Source organism: Gadus chalcogrammus, chromosome 20, assembly GCF_026213295.1.
Source record: "Gadus chalcogrammus isolate NIFS_2021 chromosome 20, NIFS_Gcha_1.0, whole genome shotgun sequence".
Classification (NCBI taxonomy): domain Eukaryota; kingdom Metazoa; phylum Chordata; class Actinopteri; order Gadiformes; family Gadidae; genus Gadus; species Gadus chalcogrammus.
The window spans coordinates 1,761,687-1,786,496 of NC_079431.1; the positions used below are offsets into that span (position 1 = coordinate 1,761,687).

At 50.6% G+C, this 24,810-nt stretch overlaps 4 protein-coding genes across 6 annotated transcripts; 2 read left to right on the plus strand and 2 right to left on the minus strand.

The window, feature by feature from the left end:
* Positions 1–391: 391 nt before the first annotated feature.
* rab9a (RAB9A, member RAS oncogene family) lies at positions 392–3,105 on the plus strand. 2 transcript variants are annotated; one of them, XM_056580194.1, is made up of 3 exons: positions 392–551; positions 1,065–1,194; positions 1,381–3,105. In XM_056580194.1, the coding sequence occupies exon 3, from the start codon at positions 1,425–1,427 to the stop codon at positions 2,028–2,030; it is 606 nt and encodes a 201-aa protein (XP_056436169.1). In that variant the 5' UTR covers positions 392–551; positions 1,065–1,194; positions 1,381–1,424; the 3' UTR covers positions 2,031–3,105. The 2 variants fall into 2 exon arrangements, with proteins under 2 accessions (XP_056436169.1, XP_056436168.1); XM_056580193.1 differs by having other exon boundaries at positions 1,074–1,194.
* A 21-nt stretch (positions 3,106–3,126) lies between these two features.
* Positions 3,127–4,565, minus strand: trappc2 (trafficking protein particle complex subunit 2). The gene is made up of 5 exons (XM_056580195.1): positions 4,525–4,565; positions 4,163–4,281; positions 3,896–4,044; positions 3,518–3,599; positions 3,127–3,432 (listed from the first exon to the last, which is right to left on the minus strand). The coding sequence occupies exons 2-5, from the start codon at positions 4,253–4,255 to the stop codon at positions 3,334–3,336; spliced, it is 423 nt and encodes a 140-aa protein (XP_056436170.1). The 5' UTR covers positions 4,256–4,281; positions 4,525–4,565; the 3' UTR covers positions 3,127–3,333.
* Positions 4,566–4,794: 229 nt separating this feature from the next.
* On the plus strand, positions 4,795–16,899 carry ofd1 (OFD1 centriole and centriolar satellite protein). The gene is made up of 22 exons (XM_056580316.1): positions 4,795–5,065; positions 5,147–5,350; positions 5,448–5,516; positions 5,619–5,646; positions 5,732–5,839; positions 6,169–6,305; positions 6,687–6,860; positions 7,041–7,147; positions 7,258–7,377; positions 7,847–7,920; positions 8,036–8,127; positions 8,304–8,493; positions 9,138–9,268; positions 9,919–10,030; positions 10,316–11,227; positions 11,631–11,817; positions 12,742–12,833; positions 14,359–14,475; positions 15,197–15,336; positions 15,499–15,732; positions 15,823–15,881; positions 16,431–16,899. The coding sequence occupies exons 1-22, from the start codon at positions 4,970–4,972 to the stop codon at positions 16,474–16,476; spliced, it is 3,429 nt and encodes a 1,142-aa protein (XP_056436291.1). The 5' UTR covers positions 4,795–4,969; the 3' UTR covers positions 16,477–16,899.
* gpm6bb (glycoprotein M6Bb) lies at positions 16,617–23,159 on the minus strand. Of its 2 annotated transcripts, none has more exons than XM_056579881.1 (5): positions 22,937–23,159; positions 22,465–22,633; positions 21,834–21,907; positions 21,484–21,549; positions 16,617–18,782 (listed from the first exon to the last, which is right to left on the minus strand). In XM_056579881.1, exons 1-5 carry the CDS (start codon positions 23,084–23,086, stop codon positions 18,633–18,635), a joined length of 609 nt encoding a protein of 202 aa, XP_056435856.1. In that variant the 5' UTR covers positions 23,087–23,159; the 3' UTR covers positions 16,617–18,632. The 2 variants fall into 2 exon arrangements, with proteins under 2 accessions (XP_056435856.1, XP_056435857.1); XM_056579882.1 differs by lacking the exon at positions 16,617–18,782 and adding an exon at positions 19,141–20,620 and having other exon boundaries at positions 22,937–23,128.
* Positions 23,160–24,810: the final 1,651 nt, after the last annotated feature.

The window sequence follows — 24,810 nt, forward strand, 5'->3', positions numbered from 1 at the left end:
GAAGAATTAGTGCAGCCCTATATAGACTAGACTGAACCTCTCTCTTGCTCTCTCTTTCTCTTCTAATAAACACAACCACACACCCACGCACACACACACGCCCACGCACACATCAATCACAGCCATGTCGATTGTAAGCTAAATGCTTCCCTCTGTCGGAGGACTGTGTAGTCAAACGAGTGATACGTTCGAGGACCGTCGGTACAAGCTTTTTCCAATCGTATGCGTGTTTAATTGTAAATGCACACTACTACTAGCATACCAGGACACCGCAGTGTCCAGTCGTATTATTGAGCAACGTTCTTATTTCCACATATGAGTCACCACGCATTCCCGTGTGCCGGATAACGCGTAGTGTCTGCGGTGTCCTGCGGCATTGAACGTCGCCTGAACGCTGCAGGTTAGTGATCACATGATTCGGGTAACGCAGCTAGCCCTAGCCTGCTAGTCATCACCAATAGTTGACGTTAGCGCCGACTCATTGAAATCTGGTGTTATTACAGTCGTTTGTTACACAATTCCTGCTCACCACGACCAGAACGTCGCTGAAGGTAGATAAAATGATGCTGTTGATAGCGATGACATGGTTTTAATGGCAGGTTGTGGTGAGGCCGAGCCCAGGCAGACAGACTGCCGAGAACCGGTCGTGTTGCTTATGGGTTGAGTTGAGGCTTGACAGCTTTGTTGATGCGTGTGTCTTATCTAACAATCTTTAACGTGTGCGTGTTTGTGTGTATACATTGATCTGTGTGTGTGTGTGTATACATTTGTGTGTATGCATTTGTGTGTTTGTATGTATACATCTGTGTGTTTGTGTATATTTGAGTGTGTGTGTGTGTGTGTGTGTGTGTGTGTGTGTGTGTGTGTGTGTGTGTGTGTGTGTGTGTGTGTGTGTGTGTGTGTGTGTGTGTGTGTGTGTGTGTTGTAATAAAGTGAGGCTGGGCGGTTTTTATTGTACAGTTAAGGCCTCGCCCCAGTACAGGGCCTCTGCTGTGACTGTGCCAACCGGCCAATTGTGTCATGGGCTCACTGCTGCTGCTGTTGTTGTTGTTGTTGTTGTTGAGTCGTTTCAGCGGGCTAGTGTCAGGTGTCCCACATCATGAAACAGATGAAACAGAGGCGCATGTGACTCAGGACGACAACCTACACTTCATGATCTGGACGGGGGTTCGGAGCACATCTCATCCAGTCTGCGTGAGTCAAACTGTATCTAAAGCACCGCGGTCACGCTGGTCCTGAGATAATCAAATGAGGAGTTTAAATAGTCCGTCAGCCACAGCCTGTTTTATCCTGCTCTCGAGAACCGAGCGGTTGGTTCTGTGCCTGACGTTGTGTAGTGATGACACCGTCTCCCTACCCCCCCCCCCCCCCCCCCCCCAGGTCACTCGGTCCAGCGGTCGGTCGCCACGCCGACGTGTACAGCCATGTCCGCCAAGACATCCCTCCTCAAAGTGATCCTTCTGGGCGACGGCGGAGTGGGGAAGAGCTCCCTCATGAACCGCTACGTCACCAACAAGTTCGACACGCACCTCTTCCACACCATCGGCGTGGAGTTCCTCAACAAGGACCTGGAGGTGGACGGCCACATGGTGACGCTGCAGATCTGGGACACGGCGGGCCAGGAGCGCTTCCGCAGCCTGCGCACGCCGTTCTACCGCGGCTCGGACTGCTGCCTGCTGACGTTCAGCGTGGACGACAGCCAGAGCTTCCTGAACATGGGCAACTGGAAGAAGGAGTTTGTCTACTACGCCGACGTCAAGGAGCCCGAGAAGTTCCCCTTCGTGGTTCTGGGCAACAAGGTGGACGTGGCGGAGAGGCAGGTGTCGGCCGAAGACGCGCGTCAGTGGTGCCTGGAGAACGGGAACTACCCGTACTACGAGACCAGCGCCAAGGACGCCACCAACGTGGCGGGGGCCTTCGAGGAGGCCGTGCGCCGCGTGTTGTCCATGGAGGAGAGGACTGATCATCTCATACCGACAGACACTGTGAGCCTGCACAGGAAGCCGCGTTCAGCCAGCTGCTGCTCATAGCGCCATGGTTTAACCCACGACGGTTTGCTGACTCTGGGGTAGTGGGGGTTTGGCTTGTTCCTCTGTCATTAAAAGGAAACTTAAGGTAGAACTGTCTTACTCTGGTCAGAAAACATAGCATTTTCCATCTGTGTGTCCCATGCGAACACACAGAAAAATACAAGTGTGTCCTATTGGTTTGGGGAACTATTGCTGGGTTTGAAAAGTGATTTTATTTTCAATTCATAAATGTTTAACTTGATACATTATATGCCGTGTGAGACGTAAACACTTACATCCTCCCTCCAAATCCTCCATGTTGGTTTTAGATGGCCTTATAATATATTCATTTTTTGTACTACAATCGTCTCTTCATTTACAAAGGCCTTTTTCTTTTTACGTGTGTCTAAGTGGTAGAGTTACATAACAGCTTGAGTGCGATTCTCAACTGCAGCACCTTTTGGCCTTGTCAGCGTATGTTTTCACAATTCTGTGCCAGGAGCGCAAAGGGAGGAAACCTCCATGAAATAACAATTCAAGCAAGTTAACATGCATGGCATTACGTATTTATGCTCTCGAAATTCCTTTTTTATTTCTTTATTCTGGTCAATTAATGAGACCTATCATGTGTGCAATTTAAATTGTATTTGATCTATTGCATTGACATGAGCTAAACTATTTTACTAAAGTACTTGCTACGGTTCAACACCAATATTTACGCATTGTTTGTACTAATTTAAAATGCTCCATTTGTTTAACCCTGTCTTACCCATTAATCATTTCAATCTGATATGGTAATAACGCTAAGTTATGATTAATTAAAAACAAACAAAATCCTTGTGCACATGGCCATGTCCATTCTTTCACAATTGATACCAGTACATTATTTCATTTTATGCTAATGGTTCCATGCAGCTTGGCTGTGAATCCACTCTCCAGACACTGATGCTGCCTGTTAGGTTTGTTTAACTCGTTAGGCCAGTCAACCAATAACAGCCACAAATGCACGTCTGCTGAATATGTATTTTTTTTACTCCACTTTAGAAGGGTCACCCTTAGTGTGAGGCCCTTACAGACTAACATGATTAAGTACTATACAAACGACATTGACTTGTATTACTTTTTACTTTTATACATTTATTCAAGAAAGAAATTGTCACAACTTACAAAGACATTGGTGTAGATCTCTTGTATTCGTTACATATATTGACAGTTATTAGAAGAGTGGAAAAGCAGAATCATAGGGTTCCTCATATTTCATATCAGAGGCATTCCTCTCAAAAGGAGTATTTACAAAGGAGGTCTCATTCTGAAGGTTGGCTGATCAGCTCATCAGGTGTTTCTTGCCCAGAAACTGGACTTTTCTTTCAAATGCTGTGGATCGTATCGGAGCGTTGACTTCATAAAAGGGATTCATTGCAAACTGGAATAAAGGGAAACCTTCATTAGATAACAAATCACCAAATATGAGAATTGACTAATATACAAATGTAAAGCAGGTAACTTACCTTTATGTATAAATCATAAACGTCATTGAAGAAGTTCTTTATTCCATCTTCTTGTCGCATGTCATGAAGCATGATGAGTCTCATATGTATGAAAAAGTTAGGGAGAAATTGAACAGGATGTTTGGACACTTAAAACCATAAAACATTCTGTAAATGCACTTGCTGCACAAAATATTAATTCAGAAAAAACATTTAGTTGTGACATCAAGATAGATAGATAGACCTTGCATTCAATAGCTGATAACTATCATAATATATTAAACTACTTTTGATGTTTCAAGTGTATAATAAAGTATTCTTATATGGTTGATTAATATGTGGAACACTGATCAGATCCATAACAACATTATTGAACTAGATCCCTTTGTCTTTTAAAGGATATGTCCAGCCGTGACGAAGGCAGAGACGAACCACTCGTTGAACTTGTCCACTGTCTTCAGGTACATGTTGTTGGACTGCCACATGTTCTCATCCACCAGGTCCAGAGCAGCGTGGGCGATGAACTGGTTCAGGTGGCGGTGGTCGTCCTGTCCCAGAGAAATACAAAAGGTTAAAGCCACTGCTTACCATCTGGTCCAGTAGTTTGTCAGCAGACTCACAACCACTCATACTGAGGGACATCCTAAGCTTAAAGACCTTTATTACCTTGGACTCTGCTTTCCCAGGCGGCAGAAACTCCATCTCAAACACGGGGTTGTCGTGATGACCGACCATGACGAAGTAAAAGCTCCCAGACATCTTTGCAGCAGTAAAGAAAAGATGTCCTACACACAAAAAACAATACAATAGTTCAGACAAAATAATGAAGATGTGAACGCAAGCTCGTTGCTAACTGTAGCAGAGCAGCGCTAAGCCCGGTATCACTGAATGAGACGCACTTCCCAACATATGACCCTGAACATTACAACAATAACCACACGACAAACAAATACTATTAATGAAACCTAAAATAGCATTAAAATAATCGTCTCAAACGCCTGACATCTAGATAATATACATTTGTTTACCTGTCAGACTTTGGGGTGTTCCTGCCGTCGCACAGTGATGACGCGACACCCAACAGCGATGACGCGTTAAAATATTTATTATTGTTAACACTATGGCATCATTTAAAAACGAATAGGGACACTTTTGCGAGTAGGTAAATTTAAAATTATTATTTAATTATTCTGTTAGTAAAATTTCAATGATAATTTCCCTATTTTAGAGATACTACACGTCACTAATTCGCGCCAGTGGTGAGCGGTGTCGATTGGTTGGTTTTAAATCCCTGATGACTTGAGTTGATGAGACGCCACTCGGCTGCTAGGTCGGTTGCTAGGATGAAGACCTGATGGAATAATCCTATGCGGATGTCATTTTATGTTAAAAGCTAATGCTTTGATAACATTTCGACCACTATCCACCCTGTGATCGCTGGCTCCCTCACTTTGTGGTCTCGGTTCTCCAGTCATGTCTGCCGCCCGGGAGGACCTCCTATCTCCCGACGAGCTGAGGAAGAGACTCTACCAGACCTTCAAGAGTAAAGGGGTGCTCGACACGCTCAAAGTAAGCAGATGTCCTCGTACATCAACTTGTTTCCCTTCGCAGTTGTGAAGAGGATGATCGTCAGTCCTATTTTCTCTGCAGACTCAGCTGCGGAATCAGCTGATCCAGGAGCTGAAGCATCCTCTGCTGGGTGGAGGAGACTCCGTCCCTGGATCGGTGTCTCCCAGACCCGACTCTCTCCTGCTCTCAGCGTCCAACACCATAGTGGCTGACTACCTCAAGACCTCTGGCCATGAATACACCCTGTCTGTGTTTTACCCTGAGAGCGGCTTGCGTAAAGACAAGGTAATAACACGTATGTGGTTGCATCTTCCCCTGTTCGTCCGGTTTGTGTTCAGCACATATTTAATGATGTTATTTCCTCTGCCACTTTGTACTGTAGATCCTGAGTACAAAGGACCTTCTCCAGTTCATGAAGATCAGTCATCATTCTCCACTTTACAAATCATTGGTAGGAAGTGTTCTTGGAAAGTATCAAGGCCAGGGACATTGATATTCAAGTCTTGTTTAAGTGACTTCTCTCTCAATGTCTGCATGATTCCTCTCTCCACAGACGTCCAATGAGGCTGAGGCTGGAACGGGTATGCAGAATCATCTTTTTGACTGGACATCACCTGCTGTTTAAATACGTTCATAACGCGCTGATACACTGTTTATTTCCTCCAGGTTTCCTGACGAGTCTGCTGACCCATCTAGCAGATCCCCGCGGCGACAGGTCCTGCTCCGACGCCGACACGCAGACCGCCTCCGCAGGGGGTCACAGAGAATCCCTCGGTACGATCGCAACACTCTGGACCTTGCTTGTATAGCATGACACACTACACTGTAGCTAATGGGATTTGTGTCTCTCTCTCTCTCTCTCTCTCTCTCTCTCTCTCTCTCTCTCTCTCTCTCTCTCTCTCTCTCTCTCTCTCTCTCTCTCTCTCTCTCTCTCTCTCTCTCTCTCTCTCTCTCTCTCTCTCTCTCTCTCTCTCTCTCTCTCTCTCTCTCACACACACACACACACACACACACACACACACACACACACACACACACACACACACACACACACACACACACACACACACGCATGTTGTCCCTGACGGTGTGACTCTTTACAGTCGACAAGATGAAGATGATTGACCAGGAGTACGAGGGTCTGCATCACCGGGGAGACCGGGGGACGTCCTGTGAATCCAAACTGGCTGCGTACAAAAGAGAGCTGGATTCACAGATGCATGCCGAAATGAACCTAAAGGTAGGCTGTTTTATGTATAATTGTGGTATAAGATAATAACAGATGGTTCTTTTTGTGTGTGTATATTTATACATAGATTGTGTGTGTGTGTGTGTGTGTGTGTGTGTGTGTGTGTGTGTGTGTGTGTGTGTGTGTGTGTGTGTGTGTGTGTGTGTGTGTGTGTGTGTGTGTGTGTGTGTGTGTGTGTCTGAGCAGAGTGTATAATGAGTTTCCTACTACATACTACATATTTATATAATATAATATATATATAATATAATATTAATAGATTAGTAATAAGCTTAATAGAATAGGGTAACAATAATTTCCCGCCAAATTATGATAACGTACTGTGAGCACACTGGCTGTTTAAAACGTGTCTTCCTTTTTGTGATTCTCTAGATGCAACATTTTAAAGACGTGGAACTTGCCAGGGTGAAGATGGACGAACAAACCAGATCCCAGAAGGAGTTTGCCAAGTTCAGACAAGACGTGGAGAGGACGTACGAGATGAAGGCCAACGCTCTGATGAACCGGGAGAAGAACGCCATCGACCGCTTACAGAAGCAGCAAGAGGTATGCCGGGGTAGAGACGAATGTCAAGGAAAACACTGCGGCCCTCACCACAGCCAGGCCCTCATCACAATTACTATTTGGACCTTTCCAGCTCTTTGTCCAGGCCTGAAACTAATTTTGTGAGTCATCATTGATTCCTCCACCCATCTTAATGCTAAATGTATTTTGCTCGTTTCTTAGATGGATGAAAATAACGTGTACATGCAGAGGCAAACGCTTCTAAAAGAAATCGAAAAGGTGCGGAACAGAGAAAACGACCTGAAACTAAGGACAGAGGGGTTTGAAAAGTAAGGCAATTTTTTTTACAAGAATAATATAGTATTTTATAATGATAAAACGCAATAACTGTCAGAGGGACGTCTAGGAGGCACGCGATGTAACGTGATGTTGCCGGCAGGACGTGTGAAATGCACGCGGACAAGGTGAAGGCCCTGGAGGATCTCCTGAGGAGGAGAGAGCTGGCGGTGAGAACCAGCGAAGAAACTTATGATCAGAAGCTCCACAACGAAGTCTCCAGGTACAACTCTTCTGCACGTCCCTCTAGGTTCCACCCCCTCTGTCCTCAGTCTTCCTTTAGGTGTCGTAGCGCAACATGTCTCACCCCTACCTTCAGGTATCCCTTATTGTATAGTACGTAAAGGTTAATAACTTAATAGTGCTCTAATGAAAAACAATTAGGAAACACAAATATGTCAGTTATCATTACAAACCTTTCAGAGTCATCGCACACAATTGATCGTTTGGTTTTTCCAATTGCATTTCTTCAAAATGAAAGCCCTGCACACATTTGTCTCTTGTCTGGTTTTAGTCTTACATCTGATGGATAAATCACAAGTATATATTTATGATTGGTGTTCTATACCTAAGTATAAGTGTTCTAACATGCACACCTCGGTCAGAGGCTGAACCACGTCATAACCCCAGGATGTGGTCAGCGACCGTGTCGTACACGCATATCACAGAGCCCTCATTCTCCTTATCCTCAGATATAAGAGTGAGCTGAAGGAGGAGTTCTCCCAGAGGACGGAACAGCTCACAGAGAACGAGAACAGGAACAAAGGCACGCATCTTTGATCTTTAACCTCTCTAAAACAACTACTGAATGAACGCAAGAAAATGACTGCAGTGTGTGTGTGTGTGTGTATGACACTCATTCTCCGTTTTCGCCTTCGCAGTGGAAACGGCACGCATACAGAAGGAGACGGCCGCCCTGGACGCTAAAACAGACGAGCACCTGGAGGCCTGCGCGGAGCTGCGCCGCGTGCAGGTAAGCTCGGCGGGAGGTGTGGACTCAGCAGGGGGGGGGTCTACTCACTCGGCACTGCGCCCTGCAGACGCTTACTCAGACCACCCCGCTCTGTTAGTAGTCGACTCCGTTGCTGGTGCCTTCCACCTTCGGGGACGCACCGTTTGAAGGGGGCCTGTTCCCTGTGGTGTCTGCAGGGGGCGCTGGAGGCGTCGCAGCAGCAGGCCTCTCTGCTCGGCCAGCAGGGGGAGCTGCTGAGGGAGCGGCTGGAGGCGGTGGGCGACCACGCGGCTCTGAAGAGGGAGAAGGCAGAGCTGCAGGAGGAGCTGCGGCGCCTGCGGAGGCAGCTGGAGGAGGCGCAGGAGGAGAGCCAGCTGCTCCGCTCAGGTAGGGAGCCAGAGCCCTCGGGGTCCCCCAGCGCCGTCAAACAGACTCCAGGCTCTTTCTTTGTTGAGGAAGGGTTTATTCAAGGAGTCCCTCAAGGCGCTTCCTAGACGTTGGTTACCCACCAGGGCCAATGGCCTCCCTTAAAAAGGTGTGTTAACTCTGACTTGGTCTTCTAAAGATCAGTTTATTGGTTTAGTTGTCAGGGACCTGAACAGAACCGGTTCTATACCAGAGTTTGCAAATAATCGTATCCTTCTAAAGGTGATGTGTTAACTCTGACATCATTGCGTACTTCTAAAGATGTGTTAACTCTGTCCTTTCCTCTAAAGATGTGTTTCTCTTTCCCCGGGACAGAGTAACACATCTTTAGAGGATGGGACAGTGTCCCGTCCTCTAAAGTTGTGTTTCTCTGTCCTGTCCTCTAATCATATGAACTCTGTCCCGATCTCTAAACATGTGTTTCTCTGTCCTGTCCTCTAAAGTTGTGTTTCTCTGTCCTGTCCTCTAAAGATGTGTTTCTCTGTCCCGTCCTCTAAAGATGTGTTTCTCTGTCCCGTCCTCTAAAGTTGTGTCTCTCTGTCCTGTCCTCTAAAGATGTGTTTCTCTGTCCCGTCCTCTAAAGTTGTGTCTCTCTGTCCTGCCAGCGGCGGCCAGGCCGTCGGAGGAGCAGCTGGCCCTGCAGAAGGAGGTGCAGCGGCTGCAGGCGGGCCGCAGGCAGGAGCAGGAGGAGTCCGGCAGGCAGAGGCAGGTGCTGCAGGCCCAGCTCCAGGGAGAGGTCCGTCCCGCCGCCGCCTCCTTCCCTCCTCTCCTCCTCCCTCGCTCACTCCTCACAGAGTGTGGGAAACGGTGCAGTCGGCTCTGTCTCATTTCACTCTCTGGTAGAACTGTGCCACCTGGGAGAGGCTTGACCACTTAAAGCTGCTCCGATCAAATCCTTCTGTCTCTTCCTTTCTTACTTTCAATCCATCTATTTTTTTCCTAATCTTTCTTCTTATTTTCTCAATCTTTCTTACTTTCTCCTTTTTAAAATATATTTCTCTATTATTATTCCTTATATTTCCTATGATTCTTTTTGTCTCTTTCTATTCTACCTCCCATCTTCTTCCTGATCCACTCAACGTGCCAGTAACCCACCTCTCCCTCTCCCTCTCCCTCCGCCCTCTCCCTCTCCCTCCGCCCACCGTCCTCTCCCTCTGCCCACCGTCCTCTCCCTCTGCCCTCCCTCCCCCTCCGTCCACCTCTCCCTCCCCCTCCCCCCTCCTCACCCTCTCCCTCTCCGTCCCCCTCCCCCTCTCCCTCCCCCTCCGTCCTCCTCCCCCTCTCCCTCCCTCCTCCGTCCTCCTCCCCCTCCCCCTCTCCCTCCCTCCGCCCACCGTCCTCCCCCTCCCCCTCTCCCTCCCCCTCCTCCCCCTCTGCCCTCCCCAGGCAGAGCGCTGCGCCCTCCTCCAGGCCCAGCTGATGGAGAGCGAGGAGAAGAGCCACTGGCTCAACACCAACGCTGAGGAGATGAAGCTGCAGGTGCGGCAGACGCAGCAAGGTACGTCACGCTCCGCTCTGCACGGCGATCACCCCCCTTGGACCTCCTTTCCTTTCATAGTTTCCCATTTTTCCCACGGCTGTCGTACTCGAGGTTTAAAGAGTGAACACATCAAGGTTCACCTTTAAGGTCCTCATGTGTTCATCTAGTGGGGCTCCTCCGTCTGAAACCCCTCCTGTAGATGATGGTTACTCCCTAGTTACTCCCTCTGGCGCTCTCCTCACTGGTGGTTGGTCTCTTCACCTCCCTCCTCCTCTCCGTCTGACCCGGGCTGTGGGGGGTCAGCCCTGGAGAACGAGGTCCTCCGTAACCCCAAACCCTCGCTGGTGGACCGCTCGGTCCTGGAGCTCAGCGGCGACGGCCGGGTCCCCCCCGACGTCTACGCCCGGCTGCCCGCCCTCCTCCTGGGTCACTATGACGACGCTGCTGCTCCCGGTGGTGGTGGTGGTGGTGGTGGTGTAGGTGAAGCAGCCGGAGCCCTGAGAGGACGGGCCCCCCCGCGCTGGGCCCCCGGCGTCTCCCCGGAGCCCGAGGAGACGGAGCTGCTGTCCGGAGCCAAGGCCCGGATCCGTGAGTTGGAGCGGGAGGCGGAGACCCTGGAGGAGGCGTACCGGAGCTACCAGCAGAGGGCGCTGCGGGCCCCCGGGGCCCACCTGATGCTGGAGCCGCGGCCCTGGTCCCCCCCGCCGAGGCACTACTCCCCTCCGAGGCACTACTCCCCCCCGAGGCACTACTCCCCCCCGCCGCCGTCCGCACGCCACGCCCATAGCCACGCCCACAGCCGCGCCCACAGCCACGCCCATGACCACGCCCACAGCCGCGCCCCGCCGGCCCGGAGACCGCCCCCAGCGCACCGCTCCCGACCTCCGTCCCCCCGGAGGTCTCGGGTCTCCGGGGCGCCGGCGTTCTCCCCTCCCCCGCCGCAACGACACATCAGCCGCCGCACCCCCGCAGGCACCCCCTCCCCGGATCCCGACGCCACGCCCGCCCCCACCCGGTCCCGGGCGGCCTCCGCGGACCGGACCCGACGCCGGCCCCCGGGCCCCGGCGGAGAGCCGGACCTCGGGTCGTTCGCCGAGCCCGTCTCCGTCACGCCGTCCTCCGTCACGCCGTCCCCGCCCGGCTCCGCCTCCGGACGCCTCTCCTCCGCCCCCCTCTCCGCCTCCAGACAGAGGCCTCGCCCGAAGTGCACAGAAGGTATACGTTAGGGCCGCTCGATTATGGAGAAAAATCATCATCCCGATAATTTCGGTCAATATTGAGATCACGATTATCCAAAAGATTTTTTGTTTTGAGTTTGGAAACACGATGTATTAGCGTGTCTCTCTCAAAAAACACTTTGGAACTGAGGAAAAAAACACAAAATCCTCCAAAAGAAAATGTTCAAAACTAAAATAATGTACAGATATGTATCGAGCTGTTCTGCACTTTCTTTTTTTTCTAAAGAAAAAAAAAATAGAAAACTCGATTATGTTAATTTTGTGATCATTTGACGCTAAAATCGATTTAGTGTCATTCATAGGTCGTTGGATGTTAGAACATGTCCTCCCCTTCCCCCCGCTCCTCTAACAACATGTTCTCCACCCTCCGTTCCCTCCAGGGGTCATGGCGTTCCCCGAGCTCTCCCCCCAGGGAGGTCTCTCCCCCCAGGGAGGTCTCTCCCCCCGGGGAAGGCTCTCCCCGGCCCCCCTCGGAGACCGGACCCCGCCGTCCGATGGGGGCTTCTCCCCGGACCTCAGCCCCCCTCACGCCCCCCAGCTCCAGAGCACGGCGCGCGACCACACCAGGTACCGTCTCACCGAGGGTGGGGTTCAGCCCGGGGGGTCCCCTGGAGGGTGGGGTTCACACCAGGTACCGTCTCACCGAGGGTGGGGTTCAGCCCGGGGGGTCCCCTGGAGGGTGGGGTTCACCAGGTACCGTCTCACCGAGGGTGGGGTTCAGCTCGGGGGGTCCCCTGGAGGGTGGGGTTCACACCAGGTACCGTCTCACCGAAGGTGGGGTTCAGCCCGGTGGGTCCCCTGGAGGGTGGGGTTCACACCAGGTACCGTCTCACCGAGGGTGGGGTTCAGCCCGGTGGGTCCCCTGGAGGGTGGGGTTCACACCAGGTACCGTCTCACCGAGGGTGGGGTTCAGCCCGGGGGGTCCCCTGGAGGGTGGGGTTCACACCAGGTACCGTCTCACCGAGGGTGGGGTTCAGCCCGGGGGGTCCCCTGGAGGGTGGGGTTCACACCAGGTACCGTCTCACCGAGGGTGGGGTTCAGCCCGGGGGGTCCCCTGGAGGGTGGGGTTCAGCCCGTTGGGTTTCCCCGAAGGTGAGGTTCAGCCAGGGGGGTCCCCTGGTGGACGGAGCCCCCCCGGTGGGTCTCCTGGTGCTGTTCAGACCTAGCCTGGCTACTGCCAGACCGAGCTCAATCCCAGATTGCACGTTGGTCTGGGGAGGCTGCTGTCAGAGGCGTGGTCAACGGGCATCAAATGACTCTGTACGCAATCGGCTGCTTCCCTGTCTCATTGTGTTGAACCAGCCAATAGCGGGCCAGGGGGAAAAGCCAGCTTGGTGATTGGCTCCCGCAAAAAACGTATCGGAAGCAGAAATAAATGTATTGCTCTTCTCCGTACCCTGCAGCCGGGCGGATTCGAATCGCCGGCAGAATGGGCTGGGGTCTAGTTCATCCCCTCATCGTCTCTCTGTTGTGGCTCCTCCCCCCCTCCAGCCCGCCACGCCCCCCCCAGCCGCTCTCCAGCTCCGAGTCGTCCCCCCGGCCCGAGGAGATCCACCTGGAGGACCTCTCAACCACCCTGCCAGGTACTCTCAGCCCGCCGTGTGAGACTCTCCCCGTGGGGTGAACAGTTCCGTGGAATGTGCCGGAGTGTCGGGCGACGCCGTTTGACTCCCGGCCCGAGGAGACGGGGGTCCGCACCGCAGCCTCAACGGAATCATCTGCCCCTCAGAGGACCTGTGCTGGGTTCACCATCGCTTTGGACGAGGGCATCTGCTAGCGGTCAAATAAACACCATGGATAGCTTCACACCAGGGGCTAGCTCTGTTTTATATCCAACCGTACCATCGGTTCCCTTATTATATATGCTGTGTGTGTGTGTGTGTGTGTGTGTGTGTGTGTGTGTGCGTGTGCGTGTGCGTGTGCGTGTGTGTGTGTGTGTCGGTTTAGTTAATGATGTGTATGCTGTGTGTGCTGCCCAAACGGGGCAAGTTGTGCCTAAAAGGAAAAGACCTGAAGCCTTGGGAGTGGTTGTGGCTGGAAAAGCACAATCTTTTTAGACCTTATATATATTATAATATATATACTTATACTGTAGGGTTTATAAGTGCGTTGAGTGCGTCCTCAACTGAGGACTCGGGCTGTGGGAGACCGGATGGACGGGGTTTGGAACTCGCGTGTTCCTGGTGTGGTCGAGTCCTGGGGCTTAGTCTACAGTCCCTGTTTGTGTGTCTGTGTGAGATGAGTGACAAGAGGGCGCTGCCTGGCCCGGTAGATATCTACCGTCACAGTTCATGTTGCTAGATGACGGCAGATGTGTCTGAAGACCTATCATCACTGCAGGATGTGGATAAGGGGAGACGAGGCCTCAGGCATTAGGATCTGTTGGCCCCCACAGCGCTGGTCCTCTGGTCAGGAGCGTCTCGAGGGATGGACCCAGCCTGACGTACACTCCGATCCCTCAGAGGACAGCCGTGTTTAACCAGGGTTTCTACCACTAAACTCCCAACACGTGTCACGCGTCCATGCCCGGTCAGATCCACGCACGTCCAGCCAACGACGGGCACATGCTGTGCTATTCTGGAGCGAGGGTTATTAATAACACCCATCGTAGATGGAGAGATTAATCCATAAAAACCCCTGCCTCACATTGGCTGCTTTGTCCGACGCGGACGTGTTGTCCATCTCAAGACACGCCGGGGATTCCTTTAGACCGCACTCCCGAGATTAGCATCCATTCACTTGTGTACCGAACAGAAGTGTTACTGTGCGGCCCCCCGGCATACGAGCCACAGCGCATCAGAGTGGTTCGCCGGGGTTCCGGAGAAGAGGCTTTTTTTTTTTTAGGTGCGAGCATTTTCATGAATTCATGAATTCGCAAGCAGCCCTTACAGTGGCGGCATAAAGGAGTGCTCTAAGTGGCTCTGGGATTATCACGCTGGCTCTGTCTTAATGAATGTGTGACCGGCCCGCGACGTGTCCCTTCAGCGCGCCGCACAAAGGGCCCAGACGAAGGGCCCGTGATTATGTATTCCGGGCGGCGCTCGGCCCGCTGCCCTGTGCCCCCCCCCCCCCCCTCTCACAGGCCCTCTTTGTCCGTCTCCCTTCCAGAGCCCGGCAGCATTCCAGAGCTGCTCCTGGACACGGCGGGCCCTCGGCCCCCCCGGGAGGGCCCCGGCGGAGCGGTGCCCCCCCCAGAGACCCCCGTACCGCAGGGAGGACATGGGGGTGAGTCCTCACCGCCCACCACCCTGATGTATCTGTCCACTACACCACCCTGATGTATCTACCCCCTACACCACCCTGATGTATCTGTCCACTACACCACCCTGATGTATCTGTCCCCTACACCACCCTGATGTATCTGTCCACTACACCACCCTGATGTATCTACCCCCTACACCACCCTGATGTATCTGTCCACTACACCACCCTGATGTATCTGTCCACTACACCACCCTGATGTATCTGTCCCCTACACCACCCTGATGTATCTGTCCACTACACCACCCTGATGTATCTACCCCCTACACCACCCTGATGTATCTGTCCACTACACCACCCTGATGTATCTACCCCCTACACCACCCTGATGTATCTACCCCCTACACCACCCTGATGTATCTGTCCACTACACCACCCTGATGTATCTGTCCCCTACACCACCCTGATGTATCTACCCCCTACACCACCCTGATGTATCTGTCCCCTACACCACCCTGATGTATCTGTCCACTACACCACCCTGATGTATCTGTCCCCTACACCACCCTGATGTATCTACCCCCTACACCACCCTGATGTATCTATCCCTGTTGTTAGTATTCATTGGGGGGGGCGGTACGGGGCGTTGGGGTACGAGGCGATGGGGTACAGGGCGATGGGGTACTGGGCGTCGGGGTACAGGGCGTCGGGGTACGGGGGGTCTGACCGAGCCTTGGGTCCCCAGACGCGGGCCCTGGGGAGTCCGCCGCAGAGGAGCACGAGGAGGAGAGGGAGAGGAGGGAGAGACGGGAGCGACGGCAGCGGGAGCAGGAGGAGGCCAAGCTGAGGGAGCAGGAGGAGCTGAGCCGGCTGGAGAGGGAGACGGTAAACCACGTCCTGTCTGGGGGGGGGGGGGCTGTCGCTATGGCAACATACCACTGGATTGTAGCTTTATAAGATGGGTTTTCCCCCTGTGTGTGTGTGTGTGTGTGTGTGTGTGTGTGTGCGTGTGTGTGTGTGTGCGCGTGTGTGTGTGTGTGTGATCAGACTCCGCTGGAAGTGAGGAACGCTGAAAGGAGTGATGGCGAAGATGAGAGGGAGGAGAAGGAGGAGGCGGTGGGAGGGAAGCAAAGCGAAGAGGAGGAGGAGCAGCAGGAGGAGGTAAAGGAAGAGGAAGAGGACGGCAGCAGAGGCGGCGGCGTCACGAGGAGCCCGGCAGAAGACCCTCTGCAGAAGTACATGAAGATGGTCCTGGAGGCAAGGGGAGCCAAGCGGGCGCAGGTGGAGAGTCTGCTTCCCGCTCCGCGCCTCCCTGTTATGAAGGCTAATGGCAACACCAGGTCATCTCTCTCTCCTGTGTCGTCTCCTCAGAGCCCGACTGGGGCCGGCAGCCCGGACGCTGGGAGTTTGTCCGAGGCGAGAGACGACAGGTACGGGTAAACACACGACGAGCGACGAGGGAAAGCAGATGTAGGGTTTACATAACGAGCTTCAATAAAAGCAGACGTACAGTTTACATACGGAGCCGTAGCTCACCTCAATAAGAGCAGATGTACAGCTTACATACCGAGCTTCAATAAAAGCAGAGGTACAGTTTACATAGGGAGCTCCATTAAAATCAGACATACAGTTTACATACTGAGCTTCAATAAGGGCAGATGTACTGTTTAAATAGGGAGCGTCAATGAAAGCAGTCCTACAGTTAACACACGGAGCTTCAATAACAGCAGATGCTGTTTTGCGGGCGTGTGGGATCGTTTATTTAAGATTTGTATGCACGGGAATTCCCGAAGGCAGATGCAAGACCTCCCACCGCTCCCAAACAGCTGTTTTATTGATTCCCCTTATCGATTTACTGCTTTGGGAAGCAGAGTTTATACAAGCTCTTTGGAGCTTCCTGGTCAAGTGGCCGGAGAACACGTTAGGCCTTTATGAGTTTGTTTAGTGTCGGTGCTGAATGTGCTGTGTTGTGTTCCCAGCATCGCAGCGTTCTCACACGAGGCCGTGGACGATGACTTCTGGTGACCCGACTTGAACCGAACTCTACTGTCTCATCTGCTTTGTATTGTACAGTCGACACACACTAGCACCCTATTCACTGTACGAGTACCAATAAACACTTTTTTTTTTACTTTAATTTCAATAAAGTACTTTTTTATTTAACATGCCACTAATTTGTTGGTGCGAATGAAAAATAAAAACACAACATTTTGAATACATTTTTTTATTTGTAGTTTTTTTTTTTTGTAAAAACATTCAACAGGCTGAGAGCAGACGGGTGACATCATGAGGTGGACTCACGCCAGACAGGAAGTGGGATTGTAGTTCTTCCTGTGTTTGATAGAAGCCTGGTTCGCCTCCACAGCTCTCTGTGTCTATGTAATAATTCTGCCATCTGACTGCCTTGTTCCGGTGGCTCTCCCTTCATACTGGGCGGTAGGAGCTCACAGTCTGGGTTTTTTTTGGTGTGAAAACATTGCAAATACATATCACACACTTGGGCTGATTCTACAGTGTAGATCGCCATATCCAATTTCAATAAACGTCACCATCACTGGAACTTATTCCACGGAAGTAGGGGGACAATTGAACCGCTGAAATCAATTCCCAAGCCGTTAACCCTCATAGAAAACAGTGAACATTGTCCGTAACAAAATACTATAGGCATCATGTGGGGGTTGATCTCAATAAACAGAAAGACTACAACACCTACTCTACAGCTATACGTGTACAAATGGACGGTACTTCGTAAATGAGTTAGAAAAAAGGGTAGGAAGGGGGCAAACACTGCCTACGATGTCAGTACAAATCACTGCACATCCATTGTGTCACCGTGGCGACGATATTCTTCATGCAATAAAGAAATTAACAACACCATATTTCTGTAACATCCTCATCTAACAGAAAGAAATTAAGTGATCACAATTGCATTAAAAACAGATGCAATGACAAGAAAACGAGTCTATTTTATCTCCTTGAACGATTAAAAAATAACATTCAGAACATTTATCACACCATACATCATGTAGTGATTTGTAATTCCATACATTAAATGTATGTACATTTTAAATTCAGTCTTCAAATTGATTAATCATTTATTTTTTTGCCAACAATTCCTTAAAGATCCAATTATTTTACAGATAGTGGTAAAGACGATTAGCTGTGAAGCAGGTTGGTCAACATGGTGGAGATGGTTTGGTCCTACTGGGCATGCCGGACGGGTCGAGCCGTCCCAGTAACCAGGCAGGTACATGTAGTGGTGCATAAACCTCTCTACTGAAACTAGCGGCCTCAGCGTGTGGAAGTGGTCCTTGGTCATTTCAAGCCATTCATCAATCGTGTGGAAGCCTGAGGTAGAGTTAGTATCTATGCCGTTCATTTCTATCACTTCGATCAGGTTAGACTAAGGCCAATCACGGCCTGACATGAATGAAATGCTGGTCGCTTGTATCAGATGTTGCTGCAGAATGGTTATGAAGGGATCAGGGCCTGTATGTATGCTGGTTATAAGCGCTGAATGGAGCTGATGTTAGACTCCCTCCCCTCCGGCCGCCATCATAACACTGTGACATACTCTTTGTCTTCAGGTGCAGAAGGTTAACCTGACTTTGAACACAAGGCCTTTCATGCACTGGTGAGACGGAGAAGTGATGCTTTGTTTTTGGAAAAGGAAAGAAAACAACCTCTTTGTGCTGACGATGACCTTGTGTCATCTTGTTTGGAAATCACGGACATAGACGAGACCACGCAACACCGTCAAACAACTTGTGGCTTTCTTCATGCCTCATGTGAGAATACTCCATCTAACATCTAACGTTTGGTGACCAGGTCAGCCGGCTTTGAACAAAGCGCTAGCGAAAACAAAAAAGCTCAGCCAAAACATTGAAGAAGAAACGGAAGAAATGCGACACACAGATAAAGTTCAAACACACGGACCGGTGAGTTAGCACAGAAAGCCGCAACATGGACGCATTAGTGTGTTAGAAGCCTGGTTAGCGCTGCACAGTGTGAGGGGATTTGGCAGGTTATTCATGTGAACCCAGTGCTCTCTCTGCCCAGAAAAGGGCCGCCAGCATTGGCCTTCATGGTGTCTTGTGTATTGTGTATTGTCTTGTCTGTGTGTGCGTGTGGGTGTGTGGGTGTGGTTGCGTGTGTGTGTGTGTGCGTGTGCGTCCTCATCCTTATGTGTAGGTATTGAGGCATTCCTTGGAGCGTGACGTGATGTCCAGGAGCTCCTGCTCCTCCTTCAGTTTGATGTCTTGGTAGGCATGCATGTGACTGGCGTCCTTAAGGTAGGCCCAGTTTGCGGAGAGAATCATGAGGAAGTGGACCTGCAAGAGAAGGTGAGTTGGAGGGACTGTGAGCGAGTCCGGGGAGGGCAAGCTCAGACAGGAGTCAAGAGTCGCACACCCACACACGCACACGCAGTTAAGCTTGTCAGAAGACACAACGCACACAACGCACACACCAACACACGCACAAACACACACACGCAGTTAAGCTTGTCAGAAGACACAACACACATAACACATAACGCACACACGTTATACTAATCAAGATTATTACAGATTATATACAGGAGAGGTGTTGAATGGAGGAGAGGCAGGAAGCAGAGGCATGCAGGCTGAAGGGTGATGGCAGCGGACGCACACACACACACACACACACAAACAGAGAGGAGGTTAGTAGAACGACTGAGCTCTGAGCTCCAACAAGCGTCCCTATCCCCCGAGGTTCTGTATCGTGGTCGTTTAATTAAGTGATAAGAAATACACGGCGGGAATATCTTGTAAACAAAGATTGTTTATTTATGTATAGAAAGAAACTACAGTCTGCCAAAATCATAGGAGAGAATTAAATATATGAAAATGAAGTATAAGTAAACGGAAACATATAAAATAATCTCCAAAGAAAAATTTTAAGCATGCAGGCATACAGTTTATAAAAACACCAACAAAGGGGTCTTTAATGGCACTTCTGAGTTAATAAGGGGAATGTTTGACACAGATCATCATAATGAAAGATAAAAACAGCCTTTGATTCAGCAAAAATATTTACATTTTTGCCCAGCCTTAAGAAAAAAGAAGCGAATTGCATTCATGTGTAATATATGTCAAGAAACAGAAGCGGTTGAGTGCCGTGCGGCTGTACTGCCTCGAGGCCTCTCTAGTGAGCAAGGCATCGAACCTCCTCCTACGCCGTGGTGTACCCCTAACCCCACATGATAATACTGCTGGTGTTGGAGAGGTGATTTAGTTGGGCTATTCTGAGCGGAGATCCGGAATACATTGCGGTGTAATACTCGGTGGTTGACCGGTTGGCACGACGACGTGTAAACGAAGGTTGGGATGTTTTATGGGTTTTAGCACTCCAATGCTACGTTTGCTAACGTGGTGTCTAGAGCTAGTCTGGTTACAAAGGCGTGGCTAACAGGTCTGTCACTAACTTGTTAGAAAGGCCTGAAGCATTAGATAGTTTCCTGTTTCTAATCTTCATATCTGTTGACTTTAGGATGACTTATTTATTTACAGTTTAAGCTTCAGGTGGTTAAGAATCCACATCTGCGTAAGTACACTTATTCCTTAACTTGTCTCAGTTTAGATTTTGAAATTGCATTTTTACTTTGCTTTCATCGCCCACAAATTTGAATTTCATAATTATATATATATTTTAACATATACATAAACAATGGTTTATGGAGTGTTCGCAAGGGATTGTAAAAGCTAGCATAGCCAGGGGGACAGTTTGAAAGGCAGATCTGAGACAGAGCAGGATGTCTGTGTAGTAAAACCTTTATATATAATCTGATGGTGATACACCCAGAGGCCTTGGGGAACCAGAACTATCCGGTTCCCCAGACGGCCGTCTGCCCCCAGGTTCTCCCCGGGTATCAGATGCTAGAAGATGCACGCAATCAGCTATGTACACTTTTCACGAACGCTAATGAGTAAAATGTTTCTATTCCCTCGTTTTTTTTAGTTTATTTTTTCCTTTCTTTGTTGTCAGTGGCAACTGTCTCTACTTGGCAACGGACTCAAAACGCTGCACTGTGCGCTCAGAAAAAAAAAGACAGAAAACAAAAACAGGTTTAAAACTTAGTGCAGCAGTCTTCTCGACTCTTAAACTTCAAAACGGCAAAGTTATAAGTGGTAGCCATCATGTAGATCAGCTGGTGGAAGAGAACAGAAACAAGGAGGTCAGAGAAACCGTGAAGCCATGCCAGCGACCCCCCCCCCACAACACACTCCTTCTCAGGGCCAGCAACACGTTAGACGTTGCTACGTTGACCTCGTTGCTACGGTGATCTGGTTACCTCTCTACCCCTCTACCCTTCGACCCCTAGCTGGGCTCCATGTTCTGATGGATGCTAATATCATGGATGCTAAGCTCCTCATCGTTCCACACAGACGTCCCGTTTGGGAAGCAATGGTCAGATTAGCGAAGCATGCTGTCTCCTTCTCTCTTAATCGGGGCGTGGGCCTTTAAAGGTGTTGTAGGTAGGATTCAAGAGCTGTCATTTAATCTGTTAGGAATACCACAGCTATCTGTCCGCTGTATGCGAGTCAAATGCTCAGTGAGGACGTCTGTTCTGGGTGTGACTGGCTCCGACCGGGACCTTAAAGAGTTCAGAACTCTCCCGGGCAGTCCCTGACCAATCAGGACATCTTTCTCTTGATTGGTTCAGGGGCTCCATATTGCCTGTCAATCACAGGTGCGTGGAAAGCAACACTCCTCAATGTTGGGGAGCAGAGAGGGGGCTGGGGGGGGACAGTGCTTTTTAAACCTCTCCCTCTCCACGGCGCTCACACCTCCCCTACAGCACCTTTGAGGGGGTAAAGCGACACCGGACAGCGGATGGGTTTGGAGCTGAGCGGTGAGCCGTCATGCAGCCTCACCCTGGAGGTGAGGAGGGCCCCAGCGGTACGAGCAGAGTGACTCCGCCCGGGGCCTACTGCTACACGCGTGCAGAGGATGGACGACTACAGGATGAGCGGGGGGGTGGGGGGGGGGAGAGGGGGGGGGGGTGCTTACCAGAGCGATGACCGTGGCTCCCGCCCCGGCACAGGCCACGATGTACAGGTGGTAGGACAGGTAGAACTGGGGAGGGGGGGGGGGGGGGGGGGGAGGAACAAAGGACATCAGAATTACATTATTTGTGGGTTCCATGGAAAATTACTGTAATTCATTTCATAAAAAACATTATTTTCTTTGATAAACAAAATAGAACAGAAATTTTAAAGTTCAGTAATTTGCCATTTAAATGTATTAATTATAATTCTGTAGTGCGACGGACTCCACTTCTCCCAGACGGGTTAGTGGTGAATGGGTCTGCGGGTTGGGTCGTCTGCCTGACGGGTGTCTGTGGGACTAGAAGGCCTCACCTCGTTGGTGTTGCAGATTTCTTCGAGCGTGGAGCCACAGGCCTTGCCCGGGGTGGCGTTCCAGGGGATGATACCTGCAGCAGCAACCCAGAGCCATGGTGCATTAGGGTTACACATCAGTGTCTCTACACACGCCCTGATCCCTTCTGGAGAGCGAGCGTGATGGACCCCAGAGGTCTGGAGGACCAGCCATCCTAACATCTGCTACAATAGAAGTTACTTCCTTGTCTCGATTCAGCGTGAGCAAGCTGCCGCGATGTAGACAAAACCGTACGACTCTTGGTCTTCTGTGTTCTCTGGACTTTATATTAACGTGATGGAGTTACCCATAATGCACCTCAGTGCAGGGTTCAATATTGGTCAGGACGGAGTTTGTGGACAAAATAATGGTGATTCGCCGTACAAGTACTTTCGTTTTAGTGAAGCCAGAGAAGACGGTTACTATGGTAACATCACCCAGACCTGCATTGTCCCTGAACTTTGATCAGCCACAAATACCTTCCAGGTGTAAACAACACCAGGCCAAGTGTGATGATTGTATAAAGGAAACGTATATTGTTACGCGTGATCTCTGGACTTCACTATAACGTTATGGGGCTACCCATAATGCACCTCAGTGCAGTGTCCTCACCGTACTGACGGACGTCAACGCAGATGGAGTCGATGTTGGTGATGTTGGCCACAGGGGACTTCATGGCCGTGCAGGTGGACCACATGTTGTAGAACAGGAAGACCGGCACGGCGGAGAAGCCAAACACACCCAGCCAGGCCACACCCAGGATGTAGGTCAGGAACACAAACTGACCAATCAGAGAGAGACGACGGGTCACGTTAGCCTGTTAGCATCTTAATTAAAAACTCACCTTATTATATTGATTTATATAATTATTATTATTCGTATCCTTTCCTATATATTGTGTCAAACACATAATTAACTGTATATATCTGCATATATTTCTACATGTTTCTAAAACTTTTCCATTCGTTCATAAATGTCTAACATTAATATATGTGGCTGTATGTTTACGTCTTCCTTTGTGTTTCGGGGAATGTCAGTAACCGTGGCGACGCGGCGCAGAGCAGCTGTGACCATAGCAACGTACCAGCCCGCTGATGCAGCGGCCGCAGATGGTGGTCTTGAACTCGCTGTGCAGCTCCTTGACTGCGCTGGTGGTGTAGAAGCCCTCGGCCAATAGGATGATCCCGTACAGGAAGAAGAAGGAGGCGATGCCGTAGATCACGTACTGCATCATCTGCACACTGTGGGGGTCATGTGACAGTCAGGGTCATGTGACAGACAGGGTCATGTGACGAGTGTTAGTCACTCACAGATCTGCACCACCAACCGCATGATTGGTCCAAACCAATAGGAACCCAGAGGTAGTGAAGCAGCTGTTGACCAGATATGAGCTCATCTCATCAGACCAGACCCGAGTGGGGGCTACACACTGGTGGTGAAAAGTGAAGTCCCCCCTTCACTGTAAAGCGTCTTTGAGTGTCTAGAAAAGCGCTCTATAAATTCAATCCATTATTGTTATTATTATTATTAAAGATATGGGCGTAGCATCCGTTTACTCACACATTGGCCTGCACACAACCGTTTTGAGGACGTCATTCTGCCTTTGATGTATGCCACTATTGTTTAAGATCTTTCCACCAGCGGGGGAAACGATCCATCACGGCACATCGAGTTAAGGACTTAAATGGCCGCCTAACAGCCTCTGGCTGACAGGCTTATCTGTAATAACTTTTATGATGCGGTATGATTGTGGCTCCGCATCCCCTTACCGCCGGCCACCTTACGGCCGGCAGAGGAGCCGTCCCCTCGCTTCCACAAACAGACGGTAAGGACATACAGGAAACGAGACGCAGTAAATAAGATTCAGCGACTGCGACCTTCGCCTGGGGCCACGGGCACTAGAAGTGTCACGGCGGAGTGATGGTGTTTGAAATACCGCCGCTCGGAAGAGAGACGCCAGGCAGCTCTCTTTCCCGGGTTCTTCCTGGAATCTTGAAATCATTAGCGGAGCCGAGCTGATAAATTGTCAGCAGATGGTCGCGACTGAGCTGGAGGCTTTGGTTTCCTGCGCGGGTTGTAAGCTCTGTGTTCTAAAAGTGGACAGATAGGAGAACGACAGACACATCTGCTGGGAGACACACGCACGACCCCGGCCGGCGCAGTCCTAAGTTAAACAGCCCACTCACCGCTGTGTATCCTTCAACTTTCCGTATAAAACCAGCGCTCAGGTTCCCTGCTCTGCCCCCCTCCCCTCTCTCACACTGGAGACTAATGGAGACGCTGATGAGAAGGACAAGACGTCCTTATATGGTGTTTTCTCTAGGATGACGGGGCTCGCTCTGAGCGACTCTACTGTCTCGCTATACAAATAACACTGCATGAGTGGAGTCATTAAACGTGTGCTGGGTCTGGTTCAGGTTCTGGGCCAAACATCACGGAACTTCTTCTGATGGTGATGGTTTGGAGTGTGGACTGCAGTTCATGTCAAATGGGCTTGTGAGTTTTTGAGACCAGAGACGGCCTGGTGCCCTACTCTACTCTCCAGTACCCAGTTCAACTAGGAGGCCATGGTGAAGGACCCGCTCTCCATGGATAGACCAGAGGCCCCCTGGTGCCCTACTCTACTCTGCAGTACCCAGGTCGGCTAGGAGGCCCTTGTGAAGGACCCCCTCTCCAAGGAGAGATCAGAGGTCTGTCTCAGGACGGCTTCGTCATACCCCCTGGCCAAACGCTTTGCTTGCAAAGCTTAATTAGTTCCAAATGCAATCGCTCTACTGAGTAAGACCTGACAGGTCTTACTCAAGACCCGACCGCCTGTGGGGGTGGGGGGTGGAGGAGACGGGTGGAGGACGGAGTATAGGAGGGGGATGGAAGAGTTGAGTGGAGCTGGGGGGTGGGGGAGATGGGTGGAGGTAAGGGGTTGGAGGAGACGGTTGGGGCCTGGGGGGTGGGGGAGAC